Below are 25,272 nucleotides of genomic sequence, written 5' to 3' on the forward strand. Positions count from 1 at the left end.
GTCAAAGAGACACGTAATATGCAATAATTGTAGAGGTATTATTCATTTCCAAGATGATAGGACTACATGTTAATTACTGCCATATATTGCAACACAGAACAATGCACTCAAGTAGAACAATATGAACCAATGGAATGACACAGGTCAAAGTGTTACTTTGCATTCAAACATTTTGCTAAAGCTAAATTGTCTCCAGTATCTCCCAGAAAATATATTAGAAATTGTTGGCAACAAGCATTGTGTTCATTTATTTTTGTATTTGACCTTCATCCCGCACCACTGGAACAAATACCTTCTTGCAAAATCAACACAATATTCTCAAGTAGTCTTGATATAAATTCTTATATCATTGCATTGGGGCAAGCGATAATGACCTAGTGCTGAAGTTACTACACCTCCAGTTATCGAAGTTTACACAAGGCCATTAAGCCCATTGAGTCTGCACCAGCTCTCAGAACAAGCTGTTCATTCAAACCCGCTCTATCCCCCCCATACCCCTTGAATCCTGTAGAACTGTTATGCCTTTGATGTACCCTTCCAGTTCAATTCTGTAATTGGCTGAATTTAAATATTAGTACCAAGGAACAGAGAAAACACAACATCAAAATTCAGTTTGTTTTCAGCATCTGGAAAAAGATAACCTTGCTACAGTGTGTGTTGGATATTCCTACATCATTTTTATGCATTCTCTTTTGGAAAATAAAGAATGCTTACTTCACTTAATTATTCCCACTCATGGGAAAACCTCCCTCACATGCTATTAATAGAATATAGGATGTGAGTGGGATACAAGGGAACTTACGTTGGCTTCATGGGTGACGATCATAATTCACTGGAGAGTCAGGCACACAAGATTTATTCAGCAGTATAATTATACGTTGCACTGTATCACACAACCTTTCAGCATTTACACTCTATAGCATTATACTGCGAGAGTAAAAGGCTTAGGGATATGACTGAGGCTGTGAAAATCTAATGGCCAGCTAGCCAGGAATACATGAGTCTTCAGCTTTGGCAATGCAAAGTAACTCACCACCTCCTTTATTGTTTGCTGAAGTAGCAATACTAGTACTAGAGTCAAAGTACTTAATAACTTTTCACTGATAACTACTAATCAGTCTTTTACAATTCATTTTTTTTGATCAGCCGGGTGCCTGACACATGCGGAAACCCATCACCATCCAAACCACAATTCATCAATAGCACTTGATTTTGTCCTTGTACAGATGCACTAAGTCCAGAAACTATTTTGTACTCTTATTCGAACTTTCTCAGCACAAAGCATTAATGTTCTTTGCAGCAGTGGTCCTTTTTTAGTCTATGCTTCAGTGCTCTTCCACAAGTGGTTCATCTTTTTGGTGTTCAGACAATGACAAGTGGATATTTGGAGATTTTTTCATCTTGAAATGACCAAGGGTATACGCTCCCCTTATTAGGAATATTCCAGAAAGCGCAGCATGGTAACATCCATAGATGAGGAACTAGAACAAATGAGACAAACACTGGTAAAAATCCCTGGATTTGTAATCAACAATAAAAAAAAACTTGCATAGCTCCTAAAAAGTTGAAACATTTCAAAGCATTTCAAATAATAGTTGTCAAGTTTAATGATTGTATTTTTAGGCAGTAAAAAGTGGAACACCCAAAACAAGTCTTTCTTGTTAGTGATTACAAAACTAAATGAACTGCGAAGAGCGGTTTGCTTTGTGAACTCAACATTTCTTCAGCTTTGAGTCTGGGTTTAAGTTAAACCCAGATAAATGACATTAAAGTTTCTTTTTTCAAACACCAGTAAAAAAATCAACTCAGTTTTCAGATAAGAACATAAATAAGAATGGAACACAAGAAGATGAAACATCAAGCCCACAACTTCCAACACCATTGGAAACCTTCTCTATTTTAAACAAACAGATGAGCCAAGAGTTGACAGATGGATTTCGAAGTATTTAAATACAAGATAAATATATATTAGAACATGAAACAGCATAACATACTAAAAGGCCGGTGCCCGTTAGCAGAGATGGAGATGGCAAAGTATTTGAGTGTACTTAATAACTTTTCATTGAAAGCTACAAATCAACGTACTGAGAGTGCTGCTCTCAGACAGCCAAGAACAAGATTGCACCTCAATGAAACTTGACAACAAATTAACAGAAATTATTCTGACTTTGTATAATTTAGTGCTTAGGCTACAGTTAAAATTGTATGCAGTTTTTAGCACTGCGCCATCAAAACTATATTGAAGATAAAGAGGAGAGCAAGAAGATGGATTCCTGGTTGGCATACAGCTTGTGATGGGAGATCTATTTGGCATCTATCTATACTTAGCTCCAAATTCTGAGGAAAAGCTTGCAGAAGGTTGAGAGGGGCTATAATCAAAGCCTTCAATATGAGGAGAGGCACAGTTGATGTAGGTGAAAGCAAGCTATTAGAATCAAATTGTGATTTATGGTGCTTTTAAAATCCTTTTTGAAGTTTTGCGCCAGAAATAATTTATTTTAGGATTAGGATATGATTGATCTTTTATTTGTACTTTGCAGTGGAAATGGAAGGAGGAAAACAGTCAGGATAAATTTACGAGTCACTTTCTTTTCAATCTTTTCAGAATTGGAAGATAACTTGGCTCCAAATCAATGAATGATTGGAAATTTCTGACCCTCACTATGTACAAGTATTTAAAGCTCAATAAGGATTCCCATCAAATGTTGAGAGGAAGGGAAAAATAATCTTACCTGGATGACAATGTCCAGTCCCAGGCCCCTTGAATCAACTACAATAATGGTCAGGATAGTCTGAAGTATAAGCGCTAAGCAATTGTTGATCCCAAACATTAAAGCATAACGTTGCATGTGTAGGTTTGATGCAATCTGGAATCTGAGGATCAATCAAACAGAAATATCACTGTATTTTCAGGGGAAAACGTGCAGAGTTTTAAAGACAATCCCATCAAATCAAAATAATGAAGGGATTGATAAATTACTCAGATGTTACTTGCCAACTATTATTAATTTTGGAACTATTGAGTAGACTCACGCTTAACTTTTCAAAAATGTTTATAGGTGTTTGGAATATTCCTTTTGGAAATCATGATTCAGGAAATGATTCATCCTCTCGCAATTTATAATTATACAAGGCTGAACCTGCTTCATATTTTATAGATTTATCTGACTAACATTCCATAATGCACTAACAGTAATAATTCTTGCATTTGATATAGCACCTTATGTCGTTGAGACATCTCACAGTACTTCACAGGATTTAAAGTATAGTGACTGTGTATGCAAACACAGCAGCTAATTTGCACACAGCAATATCCCAAAAAATCAGATGAATGATCGATTTTATCTGGGGCATTACTGGTCAGGACACTGGGAGAAACTCTGCTATCTTTTGCAATAGTTCCATCCACCTGAAAAGACAGGCGGACCTAGATTTTACATCTCATCCAAAGGATGGCACCCTCAAAAATGCAGCATCCTCTCCCCCCTGACTGTGAGTTCTAAGTCCTAAAGTAGGACTTGAACCCACCTTTTGACTCAGAGGCGACAGAACGAACAACTGAGTTAAGTTGACACTTCTGCGCATTAAGGAATCCACTGATGATTTGTAGGTGAAATTTACTGTTTCTTTCCTCAGCTCTCTACTTTTCCTGCAGGTGTTTAACTTTTATTTTCATTTCTTTGGGTTATGGGGTTGTTGAAGTAAACTGCAATTAAGAAGTAAAAAAAAAACTTTTGTTTGATATGGCACCTTTCACTTTGGGAAATCTTTTCAAAACTCGATAGTTTTTACTGTAAATTATTATGACTGCATATATGCTAGGGGAAAGCCTACAAAATTGCATGGTGACCATTTTTTAAATTGTTTCTTATATTTTACATCCAAAACTTTGCACCAATTTCAATCCTTCCTAATAAGTGTTGTGAATTAGTTGGAAAGATGTCGTGTAATGCCTAGGTAGTAGCACATAAACAGAAAGGAAAACCAGATTCTGCGTCACACAACTACTAGCACCTGTTCGAAGTTCAATGAACCACTGTGCATGACACCACCAAGGTTAAATGTCAGGAAAGACAAGAAGATTCAAAAAATTGTGGCTTTGTGAACCCAAGCTTGTTGTTTTAAAAGTCTATGCCTGTAGACTTTTTAATTTGCTAGGATGGATGTTGATGGTTTGCTTCCACTTGTTAGCAAGTCCATAATTGGATGTCATAAATATAAGACAGCTAAGGGTAGATCCAATAGGGAGTTTAGGAATAAACATCTTCATACAGAATATAATGAAAATGTGGAACTCACTGCCAGAATCTGTGGTTGAAGGAAATACCATCATTATATTTAAGAGAAAACTTGATTCATAGATGAGGGAGAAGAAAATAGAGGGGTGTAGGAGAGGGGAAAGAATAGGGATGTGTGTGAAATCTAAACACCAGCATGAACTGTATATGTGCCGTATCACTCTTACGTAAAAAAAATTGTACAAGGTAAAGAGTTTCACGGTTCTGAGGTCCAGGGAAAGAATGAGTTGAAGAGTAAGAGCTGGTGCACTGGATCTGGATTTCAATATAGTGATGATGTAGAGAGAAGCAAGAGTAGAATGGATGGAATAAGTGAGGAGAGATCAATATTATAGTAATAGAGACAAAAAGACAAATGGGTTTACCATACTTTTATTATTAAAAAGAGTGATTTGTTGTGACCTCTTTATAGATTTGTACCATTAACAATCAACACTGGCAGAGATCTGGGAGATGGGGCAGTTTGACCATAGGAGAGGAAATGTAAAATTAAAAATTTGGAGAAAAAATAATTAAAAAACTAACGTGGCAATGGTAATAAGAAGCATGTAAGATGCTTTGAATATCATGTAACCGGTGTAGCAAATCAATATGTTGTCAGTGCAGTCCATAATAAACAGAGAAATACTGCTGACTCCAGAGAAGAAGCCCAATGCCAGCTCTCCCCAGATGGCCCAGTCCAATGTTATATACCCCACACCAAAGGACAAGACAGCACCTGCAAAACAGGGAACAAATGAGTCAGATACCAACATAGTACTGAAAGCAATCAGTGGCTGTAGCTGCTAAGACGGTCTCTCACACCTATAGACATTGGCCTGGTGACCTTTAGTATCCTGACGAAACGGCTCAAGAATGAGTGCCTTTACCCATCGGTCTGTCAGTGGAGCTACATTTAACCATTTGTTATGTGCTTATAATGGAAGGAAAATGTCACTGTAGATAGTGACCTGTGCTTGTTAATCCTTATCGAATTGTAAGTGGAAGAAAAATCATTGCTGTGCTTGCATTGTATGAAGTGGCCAGCGGAGGGAAGCAGATGCAAAGAGAAAGTGAACATTATTTGGTCTAAGTTGAAATCTAAGTATTTGAACAGCTGACTTCAGGTTCCGATCACAGCCTTTACCAAACAAAAACATTCCAAGAGTAAAGCTGCAAACCTCCCGATCAGTTGTCAAAAAGCAAAAACGGAAGTGCATTATCCAGCATTAAGGGCAATACACCGAGAATAGTATGGGGGGGAGGGGATGTGCTCTATCTCCCGAACTGTCTGATAATTCATTTCCTCAGGAACTTTTAAATGTAACCAAAGGGTACACTCCACAGTCTCGATCTTGTTTGGGGAGCAGTCACTTGATCTGTCAACCCTTGATCCTGCTCTAAGCATTGATGGCCCAGCAGAACTTGGAAGGACAGACCAGTCACTGGGGGCAGTGATTCTTCCTTCTCAGATACTGTTACCCTACGCACACTCTGAAGTCCCCATGTTTTGACTCTTGCCAACCTGTACCTAATATTCTCTGGAATATCAATAATTTGCATTTGCATATACAGCCCCTCATGCAGGGTGACGTCCCAGAGCACTTGACAGTGGCGGAGCACAATGCTGAGCCGGGGGAAAGGGGAAGGTGACTGCAATGGTCGAAGAGGAAGATCAGGGATTATTAAATATTCTCTGGAATTAGCTAAACAGCAGGAGAGACATCTCTGATACTCAGAGTAATAAAACTGAATACCAAAAAGCTTACCCACAAGCGTTGTTGCTGCTTCTACAGCACCGTTATAAACTGATGAGTTTGTAGATGGTTCGATATTGTTCCAAAGCACTTGGACGTAGTTGAACACCTGATAATAGCCACAAGTAGACATGGCCCACCAGAAAGACCAGTAGATCAGAGCTTTTGAGGAATAGCAAACCTTAAAATCATACCACAGCTGTATAAGTACCCTCAAAAAAACAAGTTTCTCTTTTGTCTTGACAGACTCTTTAATGTCTATCTCGAATCCTTCGGGGATGACAGTGTTCTCTGAGTTTCCCTTGACAACTGTCATGATTTGCAAGCTGCTGGATGAATTGGATTGTATTCTTCTAGATGGGGGTTGATCTATGACTTTGAAGAATGTAAACTTGCTGGGCATGGGAAGAATAAATGAGGTCAGAAAGGCAATAGACATAGTTGCCAGCGAGATTGCATTCAGATGGAAATATGAGGCACCTCCTAAAGAAACCAAGAGTTGAGCCATTGCTGAGCCCACCATGTAAGCAACCAAAGTGACACTCCGGCAATAACTGGTCACCTTCCGGTAGTGTGTAGGACTAACAACACTGTAAATATAAGAAAAGTAGCCAACTTCTGTCGCTGATACTAGACCATTATTGACTTGAAGATATAACATAGCTGACATGCTTTTTGCAAACAGCAGCAAAACATAATTAATAACAAGGGAAAATCCTTGAAGAACAATGATAGGTTTATAACGGAAATAGTCTGTTGTCAAGAGGACTGGGATCAACAATACCAAAAAAGAGTACGTCCAAACAGGGAACATCTGGTTAGCCACCTAATCAAAAGAAAGGTCAGTAATATTAGTTCATGTTTTTGTAAAGAAACACAGATTTTACCTTCCACTTCAAATTGCCCCCTTCTCTCCTGAATGCATTTCAGCCTTCTAGCAACCAGTAATGATAGTTGACTAGTGAGCCTGTCTAGCCTGCTTAGTCAAGTCGAATGACTGTGTATTTTGTAGGCATATGCGACAGACAATTTTGAGTACAGCAAGGAAGGAAGGAAGGAAGGAAGGGATATCGAGGCATTTGGATACATAATGTTAGATGCAAAATTGATTAGGAAGTTTAAAAAGGAGATAGATACTTGGCAAGTAAAGGAATGAAGTTTAAAAATCAATACTTTGGAATATGTACCTGGTAAACTGTGAAATTTTTGCTTGGCGCAACCAGATAAAGAGTCAAATAGGGCTCTGCAGGTTTCATCATCGAAAAAAATCCATAAACACACAAAATGAATGTTGGATAAAGCCATTCTTTATCTTTCCTCATTTTGCAGCAGTCCATGACTCTGAGATATCAAGAGAAAATGAAGAACAATGCAATTACAGCTCTGTATTCAGCCTTCAGTGATCAATTCCAATTTATATCGCAGCCACAGACTTTCAGTGTTTATTGCTTTTGACAAAGATCCCGGATAGAAAACAGAACTACTCGATTCAAAGCTTCATACTGAAAGTACTCACGGACTGTAACAACTGAAAAAAAAACAATTGAGAGGGAAACTTTGATTGCTCTGCAGTTGCTGTACCATAAAAGTATTTTCAGTGGGCTTCCAGACAAGTCAGGAAAAGAATGTCACGTTCTCTCGACAGTGATTCAGTCAGCAATGAGATAGAAATCTGTAATGCAACCTTTCACTGAACGCTGATATACGCAGCCCCGTCCACACTCTTTGTAAGCCCTCAACCAGGCAGACCGTTGATTATTCTTCAAGGCCACGTATCCGGAAGGATTTGCATTTATAGCCTCTTAACCGCACGTCGGACAATCTCCCCAATAAACCTCGCAAAGCAGGAAGGGTAACCAGCGCGGACGCAGCACGCAACGGGCGCTTCTTTCGTCAAACTGGAACCGGCGCGCGCTTCGAAGCGAGAGACGTTCAGGCTTTGCGGGAGGCAGCGGCAAAAGGTCCGCCAACCGTCGGTCGCCTCCGAAGTGGCTTCAAGACGTCGGAAAGAGAAACGAACGACAACCACAACAACAAACCAACCAAAACGACGACAACAACAAATCACATTTTTTTAAAGGCGCCTTTCGGGTCAGGAGGACGGCGTCGTTCCCCCCCCCACTCACCCTCACCCCCACCCCCAAGGGGCGGGATGACGAGGGCAGTGGGCGCTGCAGGTCTTCGGTTGCCGCTCCGGGTGGGGGGGTTCATTGGGGGGGTTCATTAATCTGTGAGGTGGTCTCAACTTTTTTTTTCCTCTTTCTCTCTCTCTCTCTCTCTCTGATGCCACAGTAAATACAAGTCAGTGCGGTTTGACTTCTCCCATCACAGCCATCACCCCCCCCTTTCCCTTCCCCCCAATACCCCCCACCCCCAGAGTTGGCGGCCAGTCCCTTACCTGCACAGTCACTAACGAGGCGGGCAGTGACAGCGACTCGCTGTGAAGGCTCCCCCTCCCCCCCCACCCCCGGGGGCGGCGGCCCGGCACTGCAGGCGCTCCCCCTTCGCCGCCCACCGCCCGCACCTTCCCGTCGAGCGGGAGGCTTCCCACGTGACCGCGGCCCCAGGAATGCGCGTGCGCACCAACGGCCTCTCGGCGGCGGTTTGCCGGTTGCCTAGCGACCGGCCAGAGGGACGCGGCGGGGCCCGGGCTGGAGGACATGAGGCTCAAGCGCTTTCTGCTCCGTTACTATCCGCCAGGTGAGGCCGGGCAACCGGGGGGGGGGGGAGCTGCAGCCGAGTGATGTTCAAGGGACCCGATCTCGCGGGGGGGATCTCACCCGGAGTCGGGGTTAAGTGATCAAAGACCCCCGGGCTCTGGGGCACATAGAGCGGCCGCCTGAGTCTATGTTTCTGCCTTTGTCTGCCCCCCCCCCGTCTCTGACCGACCCTCTCCCTCTGACCCCCCTCTGTCTCCCTCCCTCTGACCCCACTCAGTCTCCCTCCCTCTGACCCCCCTCTGTCTCCCTCCCTCTGACCCCACTCTGTCTCCCTCCCTCTGACCCCCCTCTGTCTCTCTCTCTCTCTGACGCTCCCTCTGTCTCTCTCTCTCTCTGACCCCCCCTCTGTCTCTCTCCCTCTGACCCCCCCTCTGTCTCTCTCTCTCTCTGACCCCCCCTCTGTCTCTCTCCCTCTGACCCCCCCTCTGTCTCTCTCCCTCTGACCCCCCCTCTGTCTCTCTCTCTCTCTGACCCCCCCTCTGTCTCTCTCCCTCTGACCCCCCCTCTGTCTCTCTCCCTCTGACCCCCCCTCTGTCTCTCTCTCTCTGACCGCCCTCTCTCTCTCTCTCTCTGACCCCCCTCTGTCTCTCTCTCTCTGACCCCCCCTCTGTCTCTCTCTCTCTGACCCCCCTCTGTCTCCCTCCCTCTGACCCCCCCTCTGTCTCCCTCTCTCTGATCCCCCCTCTGTCTCTCTCCCTCTGACCCCCTCTGTCTCTCTCCCTCTGACCCCCTCTGTCTCCCTCCCTCTGACCCCCTCTGTCTCCCTCCCTCTGACCCCCTCTGTCTCCCTCCCTCTGACCCCCTCTGTCTCCCTCCCTCTGACCCCCCTCTGACTCCCTCCCTCTGACCCCCCTCTGTCTCCCTCCCTCTGACCCCCTCCCCCCCTCTGCCTCCCTTCTTGTCTCCCTCCCTCTGACCCCCTTCTTGTCTCCCTCCCTCTGACCCCCCTCTGTCTCCCTCCCTCTGACCCCCTCCCCCCCTCTGCCTCCCTTCTTGTCTCCCTCCCTCTGACCCCCCCTCTGACTCCCTTGTCTCTCCCTCTGACCCCCCTCTGTCTCCCTCCCTCTGACCCCTCCCTCCCTCCCTGCGTTTCTCTTCTTGTCTCTCTCCCTCTGACCCCCCTCTCTGCCTCCCTTCTTGTCTCTCTCCCTCTGTTCCTCCCCGTGTCTCTTTTTGTCATTGATCCTCGCCCTCTGGCTGATCAATCCCTGGAGTCAGTCCGATCGCAGCCAATTTGTGCACAGCAATGTCCCACAACTGCCGTGAAGTGAATGACCAATTTTTTTCTGAGGGATGGTTGGCAACTGCAACAGGAGAAACTCCTTTCTCTATTCGAATTAGGCATCTTTAATATCCGCCAGACCAGACAGACGGAACCTCTGTTTAACATCTCATCCAAGGATTATTATTATTATTATTAAGGATGACACCTCCAACATTGCAGCATGTGTATATATATATATATATATATATATATGCCCAGCATTAAACTGGAATGTCATCCTAGACCATACAGTATGCCTTACAATAGTAGAAAATGCTGTCAATGCGGAGCGGATAATAAGTTAGCGTTTTGAGGGCGACTCCTCATCAGAATTCAATACGGAACAATTTATTTTGGTCAGCCAGGTGTAGCCCGTCGCCATGCCTCCGGGGAGATAGTGCACACACCATTCCCCACATTAAACCTATTTTATGCAGGAATCATTTGCGGTCTGACCCCATTCCAGCCATCTGGAGTGTAAACCTCAACAGTTTGGATCTCTCTCTGGCGCTATGGATATGAAGGCAAACTGCTGCTTTTAAAAATCTAACTGTGATTTTTCTTGTACAGGGATTATTTTGGAATATGAAAAAGGAGGGGAGATGATGAATAAATCCATTGATCTGCTTGACTTGACTCCAGTGTAAGTATAAATTGTACAAAATTACTACCAATTCCTTCCCCGCATTTTGAAATGTTTTGTTCCTCTTCCGCTCTACCCTTCCGGTTCTTCAACCATTTCAACAGATAATGATGTAGGTAAGAGACCTAACTGATGGTATCACACCCATGTGTCTTATTTCTTGGCTATTTTTGGTTTCAGCCTGGCTCGGTTTATAGCATTCAAACTCACATTCAAGCTTTTGAACTCCCAGAGTCCAGGCTGGCACACAATGCTGGAGTGTGATGCATTGTTGGATGTGCCATCCTTTGGATTAAACATTAAACCAAGGTCTAGTCTGTCTGTTCAGGTGGACAATTCTATGGCACAAAACGCAAAATACTGCAGATGCTAGAAATCTGAAACAAAAACAGAAATCGCTGGGAACACTCAGCAGATCAGGCAGCATCTATGGAGAAATGAAAGTGAGTCAACATTTTGGGTGCACGACCCTTCGTCAGAACTGGGTTGTGGACCTAGTTCTGATAAAGAATTGTGGACACGAAACGTTGACTCACTTTCCTTTCTCTATAGATGTTGCCTGACCTGCTGAGGGTTCCCAATTCAATGGCACAATTTGAGAAGAGAAGGGAATTTCTCCAGGTGTCCAGCTGGCTAACAATCTCCTCAAATGAAATTGGTCTTTCGCAAATTATCTGCTGCGTTCACCAATAAAATCACATCCCTCACTTTACAGTAAATCCTGTGAAGCACTTTCAGATATCCTCCTGACATGAAAATGATAATAATAATGATCCAAATGCAAGAATCATGATTATCATTATTAATTTTTTATCTCCAGTCTATCACAGTGAGTTGATTCCACAAATAAACTTGAGACTTTCCAAGTCTATATGGCTTAATTTTATTTTAAATTATTAAAATGTTATTAATCAAGCCATTAGATAATTGGGAACTGATTCTATTTTCATTTATATTGATAACATTACTTAAACTTTTAAGAGGGATTGAGGTTGAAGTTCTATTTTTTTCCCTCTTCATGAAATTCTCAATCCAGGGCAGACGTAGATGCTGTTGTCCAAGAAATCCAAAGAGTTGAGCCACTTATAACTGCATCTCGTAAAGAGCAATTGAAACAGCTGGTGCAGAGGCTGCAGGAAAAACTTGGGCAACAAGATGACCACAAGTTCTACCTTTTTAAGGTGAGGAATACATTTCTTCAGTGTGTTTCAAATCAAAATTATTTTCTGTAATGGCTATTTCAAACCTCAAGTCTTCTGAGCTGTTATGAACCACCATCCAGTCACCCTTCTTCACCTGAAGGCTTAGGCAGTGAGTTTTGGGAGACTATTCAACTAGGTAGGGCATCACAGTTGATCCTGATCCTATCCTCATTCACTAACTGGGTTTTCCTTTTGTTTAGTTATTGATACTTCGTATTTGAGATTCTGGTGCAGTCATCATAACTGCAGTTAATGTGGCTATTGAATTTTGGCATGCAATTTTCTATCAGGAGAAGAAGTGAGTAAAGTACAGAGGGAAAATGGATACGTAACACACAAGTTAAAATTAAACGCTAGAAAAGTTGTGATGGAGAAGAGAAGTTGCAGTTGAAAGAGAAATAATTTATTGATGAAGAATTTATTTCACGTATCCAATCCAGGAACGTGAGCAAATTTATAAACAGCTAAAGTAATGGTTTTACTTCAATAACAATTTGCTGTTTTGCAGGTTCTTCGAGCACATATCCTGCCGCTGACAAATGTTGCATTCAACAAATCTGGCTCGACGTACGTATTGTGTCTTCTGTCTGAAATCTCACTCATTGAGTATCCAATTCATCTTGTTAACAAACAACTCTTAACTGATGTATGTTTACTCACTGAATTGAATCTCCTGATAACCTCCTTGACATTAAAAGATGTGCTAAAGACTTCATTGTCCCTGGGTCAAAATCTTGCCGGCATTATCCATGATTAAATGATTAAAGAATACAACTGGTGTGTAAATTGTATAGCGTTCAGGAACAGGTACATTGGCAGACTTTTTCCTTAGCTAAATCAGTGCAGCAGGGATCAAATGCAAGATATTCTTTGGTTGTACAGTTCAGCATCACCTCGCCTTGTCAACGGAACTTTCATGCATTTCGTGTAGAGCATGATGGTGGAAGTACTTCACATTGAATTGGTTTCATTAACTCACTTCCTCAAAAATAAGGTTAGTTTCATTACATTAATATTTGTTTTTTTAAGGTTTATCACAGGGAGTTATGATCGAACCTGTAAATTGTGGGACACCGCATCGGGAGAAGAGTTGCACATGCTGGAGGGACACAGGAATGTGGTCTATGCTATTGCTTTTAACAATCCTTATGGGTATGTTCAACAATGTGAAGTTCTTATTTCATATTTATTATTATTAATAATAATTACTATAATTCTTGCATTAGGTATAGTGATTTGGGTTAGCCTGCTAGATGGTTGGATGTCTCACTGTAAAGTGAAGTAATTCTGTTTTATAGGCAAATGTGGCAGCTGCTTTGCGCATGGCAACGTCCCACAAACAGCCATGGAGTGAATGATTGTCAGCACCTTTGGACATCCTCCCAAAATGAAAGGCGCTATATTGTTGGCCAGGACACTGGGAGAAACTCCCTTCTCTTTTCAAATAGTGCCAGTCCTGTAGCTCAGTGGTTAGAGCACTCGCTTTGCAAGCGAGAGACCTGAGTTCAATCCAGGCAGGGCGAAACCTTGGGCAAGTTTCCTTACTCCACACAGAGCTTAATAATAATTCCTCCAAAACCAAAAACAATAATAAATTGATCATTTTCAATCTACGACTGCTTGTGGGACATTGCTGTGCGCAATTGGCTGCCGCGTTCGCCCACAAATACACAGTCAATTCATTTTACAGTGTATTCTGTGAAGCGCTTTGGGACGTCCTCCCGACGTGAAAAGCACTATATCAAATGCAAGGATTATTATTATTATCGTTAAAGTTTACCTGAACAGGCAGATGAGACTTTGGTTTCACACCTCATCCAAAAGATGACACCTCCAACAATACAGTACACTCCCAATACTGCATCGGAGTATGAGCCTAGACTCAGTATACAAATCCCGAATATTTGTATTTTATGCTGAATACAAATCCCAAATATTTATATCCAGCATAAAAACCCTTAGTGGCAAGATACCGTACAATCAGCCAAACTAGCGATCCAAATCTGGTCACCAGGTGGGAATTTAAAATGCTGTTCACTGTTTGCAAATGTAGCTGGATATTCTAATGGCTCTGTATATGAATTCTCACTGTAGACTGGGAGAGTGATCTGCATCAACAGTTTGCAAGCACTTGCACTTATATTTTGCATGTGCTTAATTAAAATGAAAGGAATTTTTGCGATTATAAAACAGTTCAAAATTAAGAGCCCATAATTCTCTTTTGCGCTCACTTCCATTCTTAGATACTTCGAGATATTCTTTTAATTGAGTGACTAATGCAAGTTGGTGATGTCTTAGTGCTAATTACAGTTGTGATGTCATCTGCACTCAGGAATGATGTGAAAGTTTTAAGATTGATTGTTATTTTCTAGACATTGGAAGTCAGTAAGCATTATTTAAGCACTTACAAAAACCTGGAATGAGTGAAGGTCATTCATTTCACCCATCCCACTTGTTTCACACACCACATACAACTATTTATCATGGATAGTGGTTGTCTAATTTGGAGTGAAGTGGCGTGAGGTATATGAGAGTATATTAATACATCCTTGGGAGAGTTTCTGTTCATGTAATATTTCAACACATTCAGAATTTGTTAAAATTCTTAAATACACTCTTTTAATTTTGAAGTCAGTTTTCTGTATGTTTCTTAAAAAATACAGAAAATTAGTTAAAAACTGAATTGTACAATTTGCCAAATTCTGCACACTCTAAAATTCTCTGGTTATAAAGTAAATCTTGATCCAGGGGCAATTTCCACCCATGTGTTGGAGTATGAGGGGACATTGAGCTCAAATACCCATTGGCAGTATGGGTGCATTATTAAGACTCTCTAATGCAGTGGTGACCAACCTTTATGGTCAGCCAAAAAAATATGATTGCATATTTCTTTATGCCATAAATCAAGAAATATCTAATCAAGAAAAAACTGAATACACACCACTGATCAAACACAGACATACCTCCATTCATGTAAATGTTCGGAGGGCTACTTCTGCCAGAAGTGGCCCTCGAACAACAGATTCCTGTGTGTTCTCTATTATCAATGATAATAGAATGCATTGTACCTAATAGGTTTATGTTCAAATCCTTTTTGAAGACACTGCTTGTTTCCTTTTAGAGACAAGATTGCAACTGGTTCATTTGACAAGACCTGCAAATTATGGAGTTCTGAGACAGGCAAATGCTTTCACACATTCCGTGGACACACAGCTGAAATTGTAAGTCTAACTACCTGAATTTTAAAGTTGGTAATACTAAACTTTTAGTATTACTTTTGTTTTATATTTAAAAATGTTAATGATTCACTGGGGGAATTTGTGTGTACCAGATTCTACTTTGAGTATATGGGAATCTGCAATAATGATTAAAGTGAGATGCTTCAACAATACATTGTTTAATTCACTGTATAGGATTGGGGTAGTCGGTCCCTTGACCTGATCATCACTTGCTGATTAAATGACTAACAGAAGAAACACAAAGAGGTTAACCTACCTGTTCAGGTAGATTTTAACGATCCCACGGCAGTATTCGAAAAGAAACGGGGAGTTTCTCCTGATGTCCTGGCCAACAATCTCTGATATAAAATTGATCATTCACTTCATGGCTATTTGTGGGACATTGCTGTGTGCAAAATGCCATGTTCACCTACAAAATATAACTCATGTTACTCTTATAAAATCTTATATGAAATAAATGACTAATAAACTACAAAATGACTACATTTTACACTGCAACAAGAACGTTGATTTAAAACCAATGAACACTTATGCATTATTTGTAAATGATACAAAGCAATAATTTATTTGACATGTTTGCAGGGTGTTGACAGCCCATTTGAGAATTGCTTTCAGGGATTGTTAACATTCTCTTTACTCAGTCATTGGATTACAACTTGTGGCTCATATTGTTGCAGGTTTTGCTTTCAGGCATCACTTTTACCAGTTATGTCATGAAAGAATGGGCAATATTAATGTGATTTTTTTAAAATAAAAAATAACATTGTGGCATATATTTCCATTGTAATGGTTGATATTTTTAGCACATTTTTAAATCTGTATAGGTGTGTTTGTCATTTAATCCCCAAAGTACTCTAGTAGCCACGGGCAGCATGGATACTACAGCAAAGCTTTGGGACATTAGGACAGGCGAAGAATCTGTGACTCTAACGGTAAGTCTGTAGGCATTTATGAAGTTACCTTGAATTGTTCCATCTGCTTCAATATTTCTGCATGTTTTCTTAGCTGTGTGGTGACCTTTTTGCACAGCCTCAGTCTATACTTTGATGCTGATGGTAAGGTACTTTTCTTCCTATCGGCTTTGAACAGTTCATTATAAATCACCTTGCATGTTGGGTCTTTTTTTACTTCTGCACGCTTGTGTTTATATATGTTTTTCACCCAGGGAGTGTCAAGCTGGGAGAAATTTCAGTCTGAGCCAAATATTTAAATGTTTTATATTTTTGAATAATACAGAATCCTTTGCTCTGCAGTCAGCTGATAAATTTAGATATATAATCAAAATCCTTGCATTGGCCATCTGCTACCTTGATCTCGTAAACCTAGAACTTTGGGTTTCACCGTTGTTATGAAATTCTACATTGGACTGTTCTATTGAAGTAATTATTAATTAAAAACTTCAATTCTCAATCACTGTTGATGCTAATAATCCTTTCATACCTTGATTTGTTCTGTGCTGAAACATCCAGTGATAGTTTAATTCCTTATAGGGCCATTCAGCTGAAATCATCTCTTTATCGTTCAATACCACGGGTGATAAGATCATCACCGGCTCCTTTGACCATACTGTTTCTGTGTGGGATGTGGGATCTGGCAGGTATGTAATCTTTTCTGTATAATATATTGATTCGTCCCTGCTGTCAATCACGGGAGTGCTGAGCAGAATTACATCCATTATTTCATGGTACAGGTGGAACAGCATGTGAGAGCGGTTCAAGACACTGTTTGGGATTGTAGTATTAAAGAAAAAGTCAGATGATTGAAAGTCTGTGAGACAGATGCAATGTAATGAAAATTACCACATGATGCAAATAATGAATGCATAGATCAATATATAATACAGTAAACCTCACATAAGTCATATCAGTCAGGACCATAATATTTAATATGACTTATGCAAAATACAAGTTACAAACTTGTATAAGTAAAAACTTATATGACTAACACATAACAGTAAACAAGTACCTAATTTTCCATGCTTGTTTCAACGGAGCACACTGTACTGCCCTTGTGATACTTCATCACTGCAGCCGGTAAGTGCACATGAAGTGAAGGGTTAAGACTTAATTTGCCACATTTCAAAGCATTGTTTGAAACAAGTACAGGAACCAGCAGCCAGTGTAATGATTTTGAATCCACAACACTGGTGTATTAAGCAACTCTTTTATTCTCTGCTTCCAATACTCCAACCACAAACCTGCTCTCTCATTCCCTTTTATATTTCCTGCTTCTAATTCATTGGCCCTTTCTTAATTGCCATTAACTGCTTAAAGCAATATCCTACCCTGGAAAGCGCAGTAACAGCATTACAATCAGGAGATGATTTAGGATTAGGAGATTATGTAGGATTTAGGTTTATTTGGAACCAAGAAACCATTACAATTATCCGTTGATTTATAAAATACGACTAGTGCATAGAAATCTAAGTGTTTTTTGGTAGCAAACTGAATGGGTCTTAGGTGCATGTATGACATAGGCAATCAGATGATTGATAAAGATAAGACTTATACGAGTTTTATTGTATAAAATAAAATTTAGATACAAATCAGACAGTACAATATGTCTAAAAACTGTATAGATGTGATTTGGAATCTGTGTTTAGGATCTGTGCCAGTCCGTTCTGACATACAGCCTCAGGTAAGATTGAAATGTAACTATGTAGAAATGTGGAATATTAATTGTTCCTGTTGTGATCTGTTAGGAGAATGCACACTTTGATCGGACATCGAGGAGAAATCAGCAGTGCACAGTTCAATTGGGACTGTTCACTTATTGCTACAGGATCCATGGACAAAACTTGCACGGTGAGATTCATGCTCAAAATACTATAGCAAGAAATTAATATTGGAGTTGGAAAAATTTGGTCAAAATTAGACCCCTGCTAAAGAGTTTCACTACAATTTCAATTTAAAAAATGCACTCATTGAGTTGGAGGAAAAGGCATGAAATGTAGAAATGCCTTTCTCAAGAGAACTCTTAAAATCCTTGAGCATACCCAACTGTCTATCAGCAGCAACCACTGAATCTCCCTGTCTTCTATCAGGATAATTTAGCACATGGAAAGTCGAGAGAAAATTAGAAAAACTTCATTGCTAAACTCTGTCTAGTTGCCAAATTCTTGTGTATGTCTTGCTCATCTGTTTTCACAGAAAATGATCATTACCAGTAGAGAATGTTAAACAACCTATTAGGGATAATTATTCAAAAGGAAATTATATTGAAGAACATAATGGCACTCCAGGTGGAAAAGGTACTGGCTCTATGGCACACGTCCCAGAATATTGAGAGTAGTCAGCATAGATACAGGAGACTTTGACCATAATTTTGCAAACATTCCCCTCCCTCCCAAAGGCAGGATCTGGCTCCCTTTCAATCAAATGATGGCAGGAAAAAATGTATTGTTTTATTGAAAGGCTCCTTTGAAGCCTTGTTGACTAATTCAGTTAATGGACACTCACTGCTTTTGCAGCTTTGGGATGCTGTCAGTGGGAAATGTGTGGCAACACTATCTGGCCATGACGATGAAATATTGGACGTTTGCTTTGATTACACCGGGCAGCTCATAGCCACGGCCTCAGCTGATGGTAAGTGCAATAATTAACATGTGCTTTGATGTGACTTTTCAGTAAATAATTTTACTCCTTTATGGTCAGTTTGTACCTAGTGATGTACTGACAGGTTCCTAAACTATAGTCCAGTGAGTTATGACTAGTGACTCAGTTTATCTTAATTAAAAAGCTCTTGGTGCTATTTTCTGCATCTGACGTTTCCCCTATCTAACCTAGGGCCACCAAGGCCAGTTCTTTATATCATTCCTCAACTGAGATCAGCTAACTCGGGGCAATCCAGAGACTAAATGTGGAACTTGCTGCCTTATGTGGCTGAGTGCTACAGAGCACTAGGTTATCCTCCTCCCTGTGTTCTTTTGTACTTCCCGTCTTTAGCTCATTGGCTCTTTCTTAATTGTCTTTTGCTTCTAAAAGGGATATCCTACATTGATTTAGTTTTACATCGCATCCTTGTTTATGTATTTCTGGAATTCTTTCATACATCTTAAAAATTGAAGTTGAAACTGTTGGTCTTTCATATACAAACCTAATGAATAGTGCAATGTTTCATTGTACAGATTTCTTGATACGTATGATCTAAAGTGTGCTGTATGATTATTGACAGTTCATTGATCACTAATTATAGTGTGAGATTGATTTAATTTTCATTGGCAATTTAACTAGGCTGTAAAATTGTGAACATTTGATTATTTAATTCAATTAGAAAAACAAATTCATTGCCTGGATATTTCCATGCTTTCTTATCTACATAAAACTGTTGTAAATTATTAGTTATAAATATGCCTTTCAACAAAAAATGAGGCCATATACTGTAATTGGGTTCATGAGGCAACCAGATATGATTCTAGATAGAGGAAGCAATGGGCATTGGGAGAATGGATATAGTGAGTAGATGTGGTGTGGGGTCAAGAATCAAGAGGGATGTGCTTGAAACTATGATGCACTGCCCGATGTGAAACTGATACATTTCTAAGGTGGTATAGGTGTAGAGTAAACCTCCCTCTACATTATTGTAATAATAATAATAATCCTTGCATTTGATATAGCGCCTTGTCAGCCTTCTAGACGTCTCAAAACGCTTCACAGAATATACTGTAAAGTGAATTGACTGTATATTTTGTGGTCGAAACGTGGCAGTCAATTGCGCACAAAGTCATGGATTGAGTAACCAAATGATTTTTATTTATTTTGAAGGAATTATTATGATCTGCTAATCGACTAAAAAAATGGATTCCTACTTACTGTTAGGTAAACAAAGGCTTGTGGAGTAAGGAAACTTGCCTAACATTCACCCTGCCAGCAATCAAACCCAGGTCTCTCACTTGCGAGGCGAGTGCTCTAACTACTAAGCTACAGGACTCCACATTACCCTCATACCACATCCCAATCCCAAAAGATTGCCTTTAACTGCAGTCGTTTAGCATATATGACACCAGCCATCCTGATGCCCCCATGAGTGAAATTGTTAATTTTAGTGCTGAATTAGTAGGGATTATTGTACACTTATATCCTCTAAATATGTTCACTTCTCCTTTAGGTACCGCAAGAGTTTATAGCGCAGCCAACTACAAGTGCTTAATGAAGTTAGAGGGCCATGAGGGGGAAATCTCCAAGGTAGGTTTACTTACTAACCACTGCATCAGTTTTGTTCTGTCAGAACTAATACAGAGATGAAAAATCTAATGGAGCTGATTGCCAGTAATATGATTTGAAATTGAAAAGGGTGCTCTGAGCTCTGCTGTGTCCTGAGACAGCTGGTGATTTGGATTCTTCCTGTTACTTTGGTGGCTGGAAACCACAATACCAGGGAATCACAGAAGCAGCCGTGCATTCACTCTTTGACTTGCCATCTCTAGAGCTGTGGTAAAACCCTCTCTATCGCACTAGTTAATGCTCTGGAGATAGTGGCAATTCCTCATTCACAAGGCATATAGAGCTGCAAACAACAGCAGTGCTGGAATAAATACAGCACAGCAGAAGGCCATTTTCACATTTCACCTTCCTCAACAGAACACGGGACAAAGCATCAGCTATGTGGGAGAACCAATGGCTTCATAAACAACTAAATGGTGTATAATATTAATCAAATCCAATTTTATTGCCTAACCAGTAGCAATAAATATAATTAATCAGCAAAAATAAAAACTACGGGTATCATAAAACACCCTGGTATCAGAGGGGTTCTGCAGTTTCATTTTGCAGTTTGATAGCTTTTTTGTTTCTCGGTGATGCATGCATTTATGTGATAAGCAAAGATGGAAGAGGCTTAATTATGCGGGAGGATCGTAATGCAAGCACATTTGATTTTACACCACCACCCTCCAAATAAGGGGATCTCAATGTTTGTGTGTGTAATCAGATTTGGTTTCTGCGTGACTGCATCAAATCGTTATCGAGATATCACAAACCTTGAAATAAAATGCTTTTAAATGCTTCAAACTCTTCTCCAGAAAGGCTGAAATTGTATCACTGTCATGGCTGGTTCCTGTCACTCTGCAAAACCTCTTCTGGATTCATGGTTTTGAATTTTATTTGTGCCTCTGCATAAAACCCTGGAGTCGTTGAAACTAACTTGCCAGCTCTGAGCTATACTACCTACTCTGAGCTCTTGTGACAATGATGAAGTATCCTTGGGGTTTACCACACCAGTAGTTGCCTCACCTAGTACAAAACAAATTCCTTGAAAAATACATGCACATCTTTTTGACCCATTATTTCCAGAGATGCTTTGCACATCTGCCTCTAAGGCACTGTGGGACTGTATTGTGCTTCATTTATACCCAGCAAGGGTTCCCCTTTGGCCTAGCATCACTCTGAACATTATTACAGATTATTGGGTGCAGTAAGTGGATTGTTCACACGTGAGATGTGCTGTTTTTAATTGCTTTGAAATGCGGAACACTAAAAAACAGGAATAAAATGCACACAATGTAATTTGGTGTGAGAAAAGGGCAGGAAGATACTAAAATCGCCATGAGCACCAGCTCCTAGCTTGGATCATGATGGTTGTTGAAACCTAAATGAACAGTATACCTGTGAATGAGTAGGAGAGAGAGAAAACTAGATGGGAACAGATTAATCAAAAGAGCTCAAACAGAAGAAATAGCAGGGAATCAATAAGGTTGGGAAACAAATGATTACCAGTAGTTGGTGTGTAGGAGGAATTTAATCGTGGTGGTAAGCTGAACAAGTAATAGTGTACAAACAAAATCATTCAATTAGATAGTTATAAAGTTTAGGTGAGTTCCTGTTTTAATACATCTTTTGTCAAGATTAAAAAAGGCACTAAATTTAATGGTGCACTACTTATATTCTTGCACCTGTTTAAATAAAAGCTTGAGTAAATTGCAACTGCTTGAACATATTAAATACATATAAACTACAGTGCATTCTGCACAAACTCACGGGTTCCTAACTAACTTTTCTCCCACAAAATAACCATTTAATCTACTTTACAATACATTCTGTGAAGTGCTTTGAGACATCTCAACGAAGTGATATGGTGCCACATCGAATGTGAGGATTATTATTATTATATAACCAGGGTTCCTAACTAACACTGGCTATCTATGTCTTGACTTTTTCTGTCAATCTCTTCCCCACTCCCACATAACAAACACGATCCAACCAGATACCTTGGTGAGATTAACAAATGAGGTTGATTATAAATGAGAGCTCATGTAACGTCAGGGGTTGAATGCTGATTACATTTTTAACATTATTAAAGAGCTGAGTCCTTAATGTTAACAGCTTTAAGGAGTATTCGGAAACTGAGGTGTTGCTTTGCATTGGCTGTTGTCTGACTGGAATTATTCTACAGCTGATGCATAGGAGGGAAGACTTCCTCTCAGAGCTGGCCTCGAGCCACTTGCCTGAATCAGGTCCCCAACTCCTGAAGCTGCATGAATTCTATTCAGTTTTAGACGATTCAGTACAAAAGTGTAAGTCAAAAACTATGTCATATAACTGCCACATTAGCTTTATACCTGGGGAAAGTTTTGCTATAATTTGTAATTCAAGGTCTTTCAGTATTCAGTCTCTCGTCTTTTCCAGCTGCTGGTTTCAAAAAGTTAGGTAGCAGAACTCATTTTATTTGCAACAAATCTAATAATTCTAATAAATCATATAAATCTAACTAATTTAAAAAGATTTAGAGCCCCCTCCTGCTTTAGAGCTTGCTTGATAATTGGAATAACCTGATCAAATGATTCTGCCAAATGTATCACCTCTTGATTAAGAATTAGGCATTCTGTACTGTAATTTCACATTTCAATATTCGTGCCTTGGTCCATTTAATAACCACTTGCATCACAACTGATAGAAATCTCAATGCTTAATGGATCGAGTAATACTGTTTGATTAAATGACAATAATCTATAGTCAAAGAATTGTAGATTTAAACATTTAGAGATATGTCACATTTAAGGAATATGGTTTTTTCATTCAAATAGTGATTGTATGATTGTTCATAGAATGTTCACCACCAACAGTGCAAATTAAATTATTCTTAAAAAGAATGATTTACTTTCATTCTTAATTGCCAAATGGAGTTTAATTGATGATAATTTGCCAATGAAAAATCTCCAACTTTTTACATAGTAAACTAGTAATAATAATAATCATTGATATAGGGCTTTTCACGTCTTCTAGACGTCTCAAAGCGCTTCAGAGAAATAGACTGTAAAGTGAATTGACTATATTTGTGGGTGAAATTCAGCAGCCAATTGCGCTCAGCAGTGTCCCACAAACGGTCATGGATAGAAAATGACCAATTTATTATTGTTTTTTTTTCTTGAGGGATTATTATCAGACGTGTGGAGTAAGGAAACTTGCCCAAGGTTTCACCCTGCCGGGAATTGAACCCAGGTCTCTCGCTTGCAAAGCGAGTGCTCTAACCACTGAGCTACAGGACTCCACGTGCTGTGGTTTGAAATAATTCTTGCAGTGTATGACTAGTTCTAGCACCTTGCATTGCATTGCATTGCATTGTCTTGCATTGGTTCTAACATTATCTTGCTCTTTCCAGATTTGTTTCAATCCTCAGGGTAGTCGCATCCTTACAGGCAGCTCAGATAAGACAGCGAGACTCTGGGCTCCTCACACAGGCCATTGTCTGCAGGTGTTGGAAGGCCATACTGATGAAATCTTCTCATGTGCCTTTAACTACGAAGGGAATACCATCATCACAGGTAGTGAAATATGACGTTAATCATTATCTTTATTGTGTTGTATGATAAAATTGAATCATTCCTTCTGTGTTACTTCCCCCTATTCTGTCCCCAACCCCCACTGGCACTGATTCCTGGACACTGTGCCTCTCCCACATAGCCATTCTTCAAGGGCAAGCCTAAATGTGCATGTTGTCAGGCAATTTGCCTGCAAGGAATACAGAACTGAGCCTAAAGTTGTTATCACCTGACATTCAACAAGAGTCAGTGGGGTCATGGAAAGGATGACTTCCCAGGCATTTGTCCCACTGACATTAACTATGAGGGGATGCATAATTTACCTGCTTGAATCTTTCCTCCATTCCCTTCTGAGTTTCCCATGGGCCCATCCAATGTTGGGAACTATCATATGGGGAGAGATAAACTCATTTCCTGAATCCCTCAGATTAATGATTGGCCAGATGGTCCTCTACAAGGACATCTTAACAATTTGGCAATCCAATTAAATACTATTTTCAGACCTACAATTACACATTAAACTCATCAAGGAAAATAAATTGCTTTCTGGGCCAAAGTGATGTGTAGCCAAATAAACCAACAAAAATACTGCATATGGCCAGCTGGTCAATTAGACTCCAAAAGAGATAGTTGCATTCTGATGAAGGACTTTAAACCTTTATTATTTTACATGTCGATAGACCAACCTACATTTTTATAATTTAAGGTTTTATTTTCATTATTTGCAGCATTCTTTTTATTTCTAAATTTGTATCTATTCTATGCTTTTTTTGAATCCCAGTCCACAGATTTAATATACTTGTTTTATAAAGTAAAAAAAATTGTAGTTACCATTTTCTTTTTCCTCTCATATCCTGAAATGACTTAGCCAAGATCTGTAAAATGTTTGCTTGTTTGTACTTAAAAGATAATCATTATTTTTCATTATAATGCAGGAAGCAAGGATAACACTTGCAGGATATGGCGCTGAGTGAAGTTAGAGATATACGACATTACGCATTTTTACTAATTCGTGCTGGTAAATGTTTGTCTACAAGACCTACTACATACAATGTTGTACCCAACTTTATTTTTACTAACATCCAGTGTTGTACTTTTATAAAGTATTAAGAATAGATTGAAATGCTCTGTATCACATAAGCTAACCTCCCAGACTTTATCTACCATCTTTTTGCAGAATAAAAGTTTATCTCATAATATCCAGGAGTAAGTTTCTTTTTTTAATAGTGCCTTGGGGAGGGGGGCGAAGGATGCATACATATTTAGTAATAATAATCCTTGCATTTGAAATAGCGCCTTATCACATCTTTGAGATGTCTCAAAATGCTTCACAAAATATACTATAAAGAGAATTGACTGTATATTTTGTGGGTGAAACGTGGCAGCCAATTGCACACAGCAATGTCCCACAAACA

At 39.9% G+C, this 25,272-nt stretch overlaps 2 protein-coding genes across 3 annotated transcripts; one reads left to right on the plus strand and one right to left on the minus strand.

Annotated features, from left to right (window-relative positions):
• Positions 1 to 224: 224 nt before the first annotated feature.
• Positions 225 to 15,381, minus strand: LOC103176011 (thiamine transporter 2-like). 2 transcript variants are annotated; one of them, XM_042339094.1, is made up of 6 exons: positions 15,359 to 15,381; positions 7,222 to 7,375; positions 6,047 to 6,860; positions 4,824 to 5,016; positions 2,733 to 2,874; positions 225 to 1,481 (listed from the first exon to the last, which is right to left on the minus strand). In XM_042339094.1, exons 2-6 carry the CDS (start codon positions 7,369 to 7,371, stop codon positions 1,326 to 1,328), a joined length of 1,455 nt encoding a protein of 484 aa, XP_042195028.1. In that variant the 5' UTR covers positions 7,372 to 7,375; positions 15,359 to 15,381; the 3' UTR covers positions 225 to 1,325. The 2 variants fall into 2 exon arrangements, with proteins under 2 accessions (XP_042195028.1, XP_007887536.1); XM_007889345.2 differs by lacking the exon at positions 15,359 to 15,381 and adding an exon at positions 8,433 to 8,519.
• Positions 8,635 to 25,056, plus strand: daw1 (dynein assembly factor with WDR repeat domains 1). The gene is made up of 13 exons (XM_007899628.1): positions 8,635 to 8,734; positions 10,589 to 10,661; positions 11,698 to 11,842; positions 12,372 to 12,430; positions 12,893 to 13,015; positions 14,985 to 15,084; positions 15,927 to 16,034; positions 16,593 to 16,699; positions 17,804 to 17,906; positions 18,572 to 18,686; positions 20,209 to 20,285; positions 23,698 to 23,860; positions 24,793 to 25,056. The coding sequence occupies exons 1-13, from the start codon at positions 8,695 to 8,697 to the stop codon at positions 24,825 to 24,827; spliced, it is 1,248 nt and encodes a 415-aa protein (XP_007897819.1). The 5' UTR covers positions 8,635 to 8,694; the 3' UTR covers positions 24,828 to 25,056.
• Positions 25,057 to 25,272: the final 216 nt, after the last annotated feature.

The sequence above is a fragment of the Callorhinchus milii genome, unplaced genomic scaffold, assembly GCF_018977255.1.
Source record: "Callorhinchus milii isolate IMCB2004 unplaced genomic scaffold, IMCB_Cmil_1.0 Scaffold11, whole genome shotgun sequence".
In the NCBI taxonomy this organism is placed as follows: Eukaryota; Metazoa; Chordata; class Chondrichthyes; order Chimaeriformes; family Callorhinchidae; genus Callorhinchus; species Callorhinchus milii.

What these genes read in the sequence shown, in the direction of transcription:
- LOC103176011 (XM_042339094.1), bottom strand. Translation starts at nt 7,371, where the DNA reads ATGGACTGCTGCAAAATGAGGAAAGATAAAGAATGGCTTTATCCAACA. An exon ending in AGCAGCAACAACGCTTGTGG is followed by an intron (nt 5,017 to 6,046) that starts GTAAGCTTTTTG and finishes CCTGTTTTGCAG; the next exon opens with GTGCTGTCTTGTCCTTTGGT. An exon ending in CTTCTTATTACCATTGCCAC is followed by an intron (nt 2,875 to 4,823) that starts GTTAGTTTTTTA and finishes ATTGATCCTCAG; the next exon opens with ATTCCAGATTGCATCAAACC.
- daw1 (XM_007899628.1), top strand. Translation starts at nt 8,695, where the DNA reads ATGAGGCTCAAGCGCTTTCTGCTCCGTTACTATCCGCCAG. An exon ending in GCTCCGTTACTATCCGCCAG is followed by an intron (nt 8,735 to 10,588) that starts GTGAGGCCGGGC and finishes TTTCTTGTACAG; the next exon opens with GGATTATTTTGGAATATGAA. An exon ending in CTGCTTGACTTGACTCCAGT is followed by an intron (nt 10,662 to 11,697) that starts GTAAGTATAAAT and finishes TTCTCAATCCAG; the next exon opens with GGCAGACGTAGATGCTGTTG.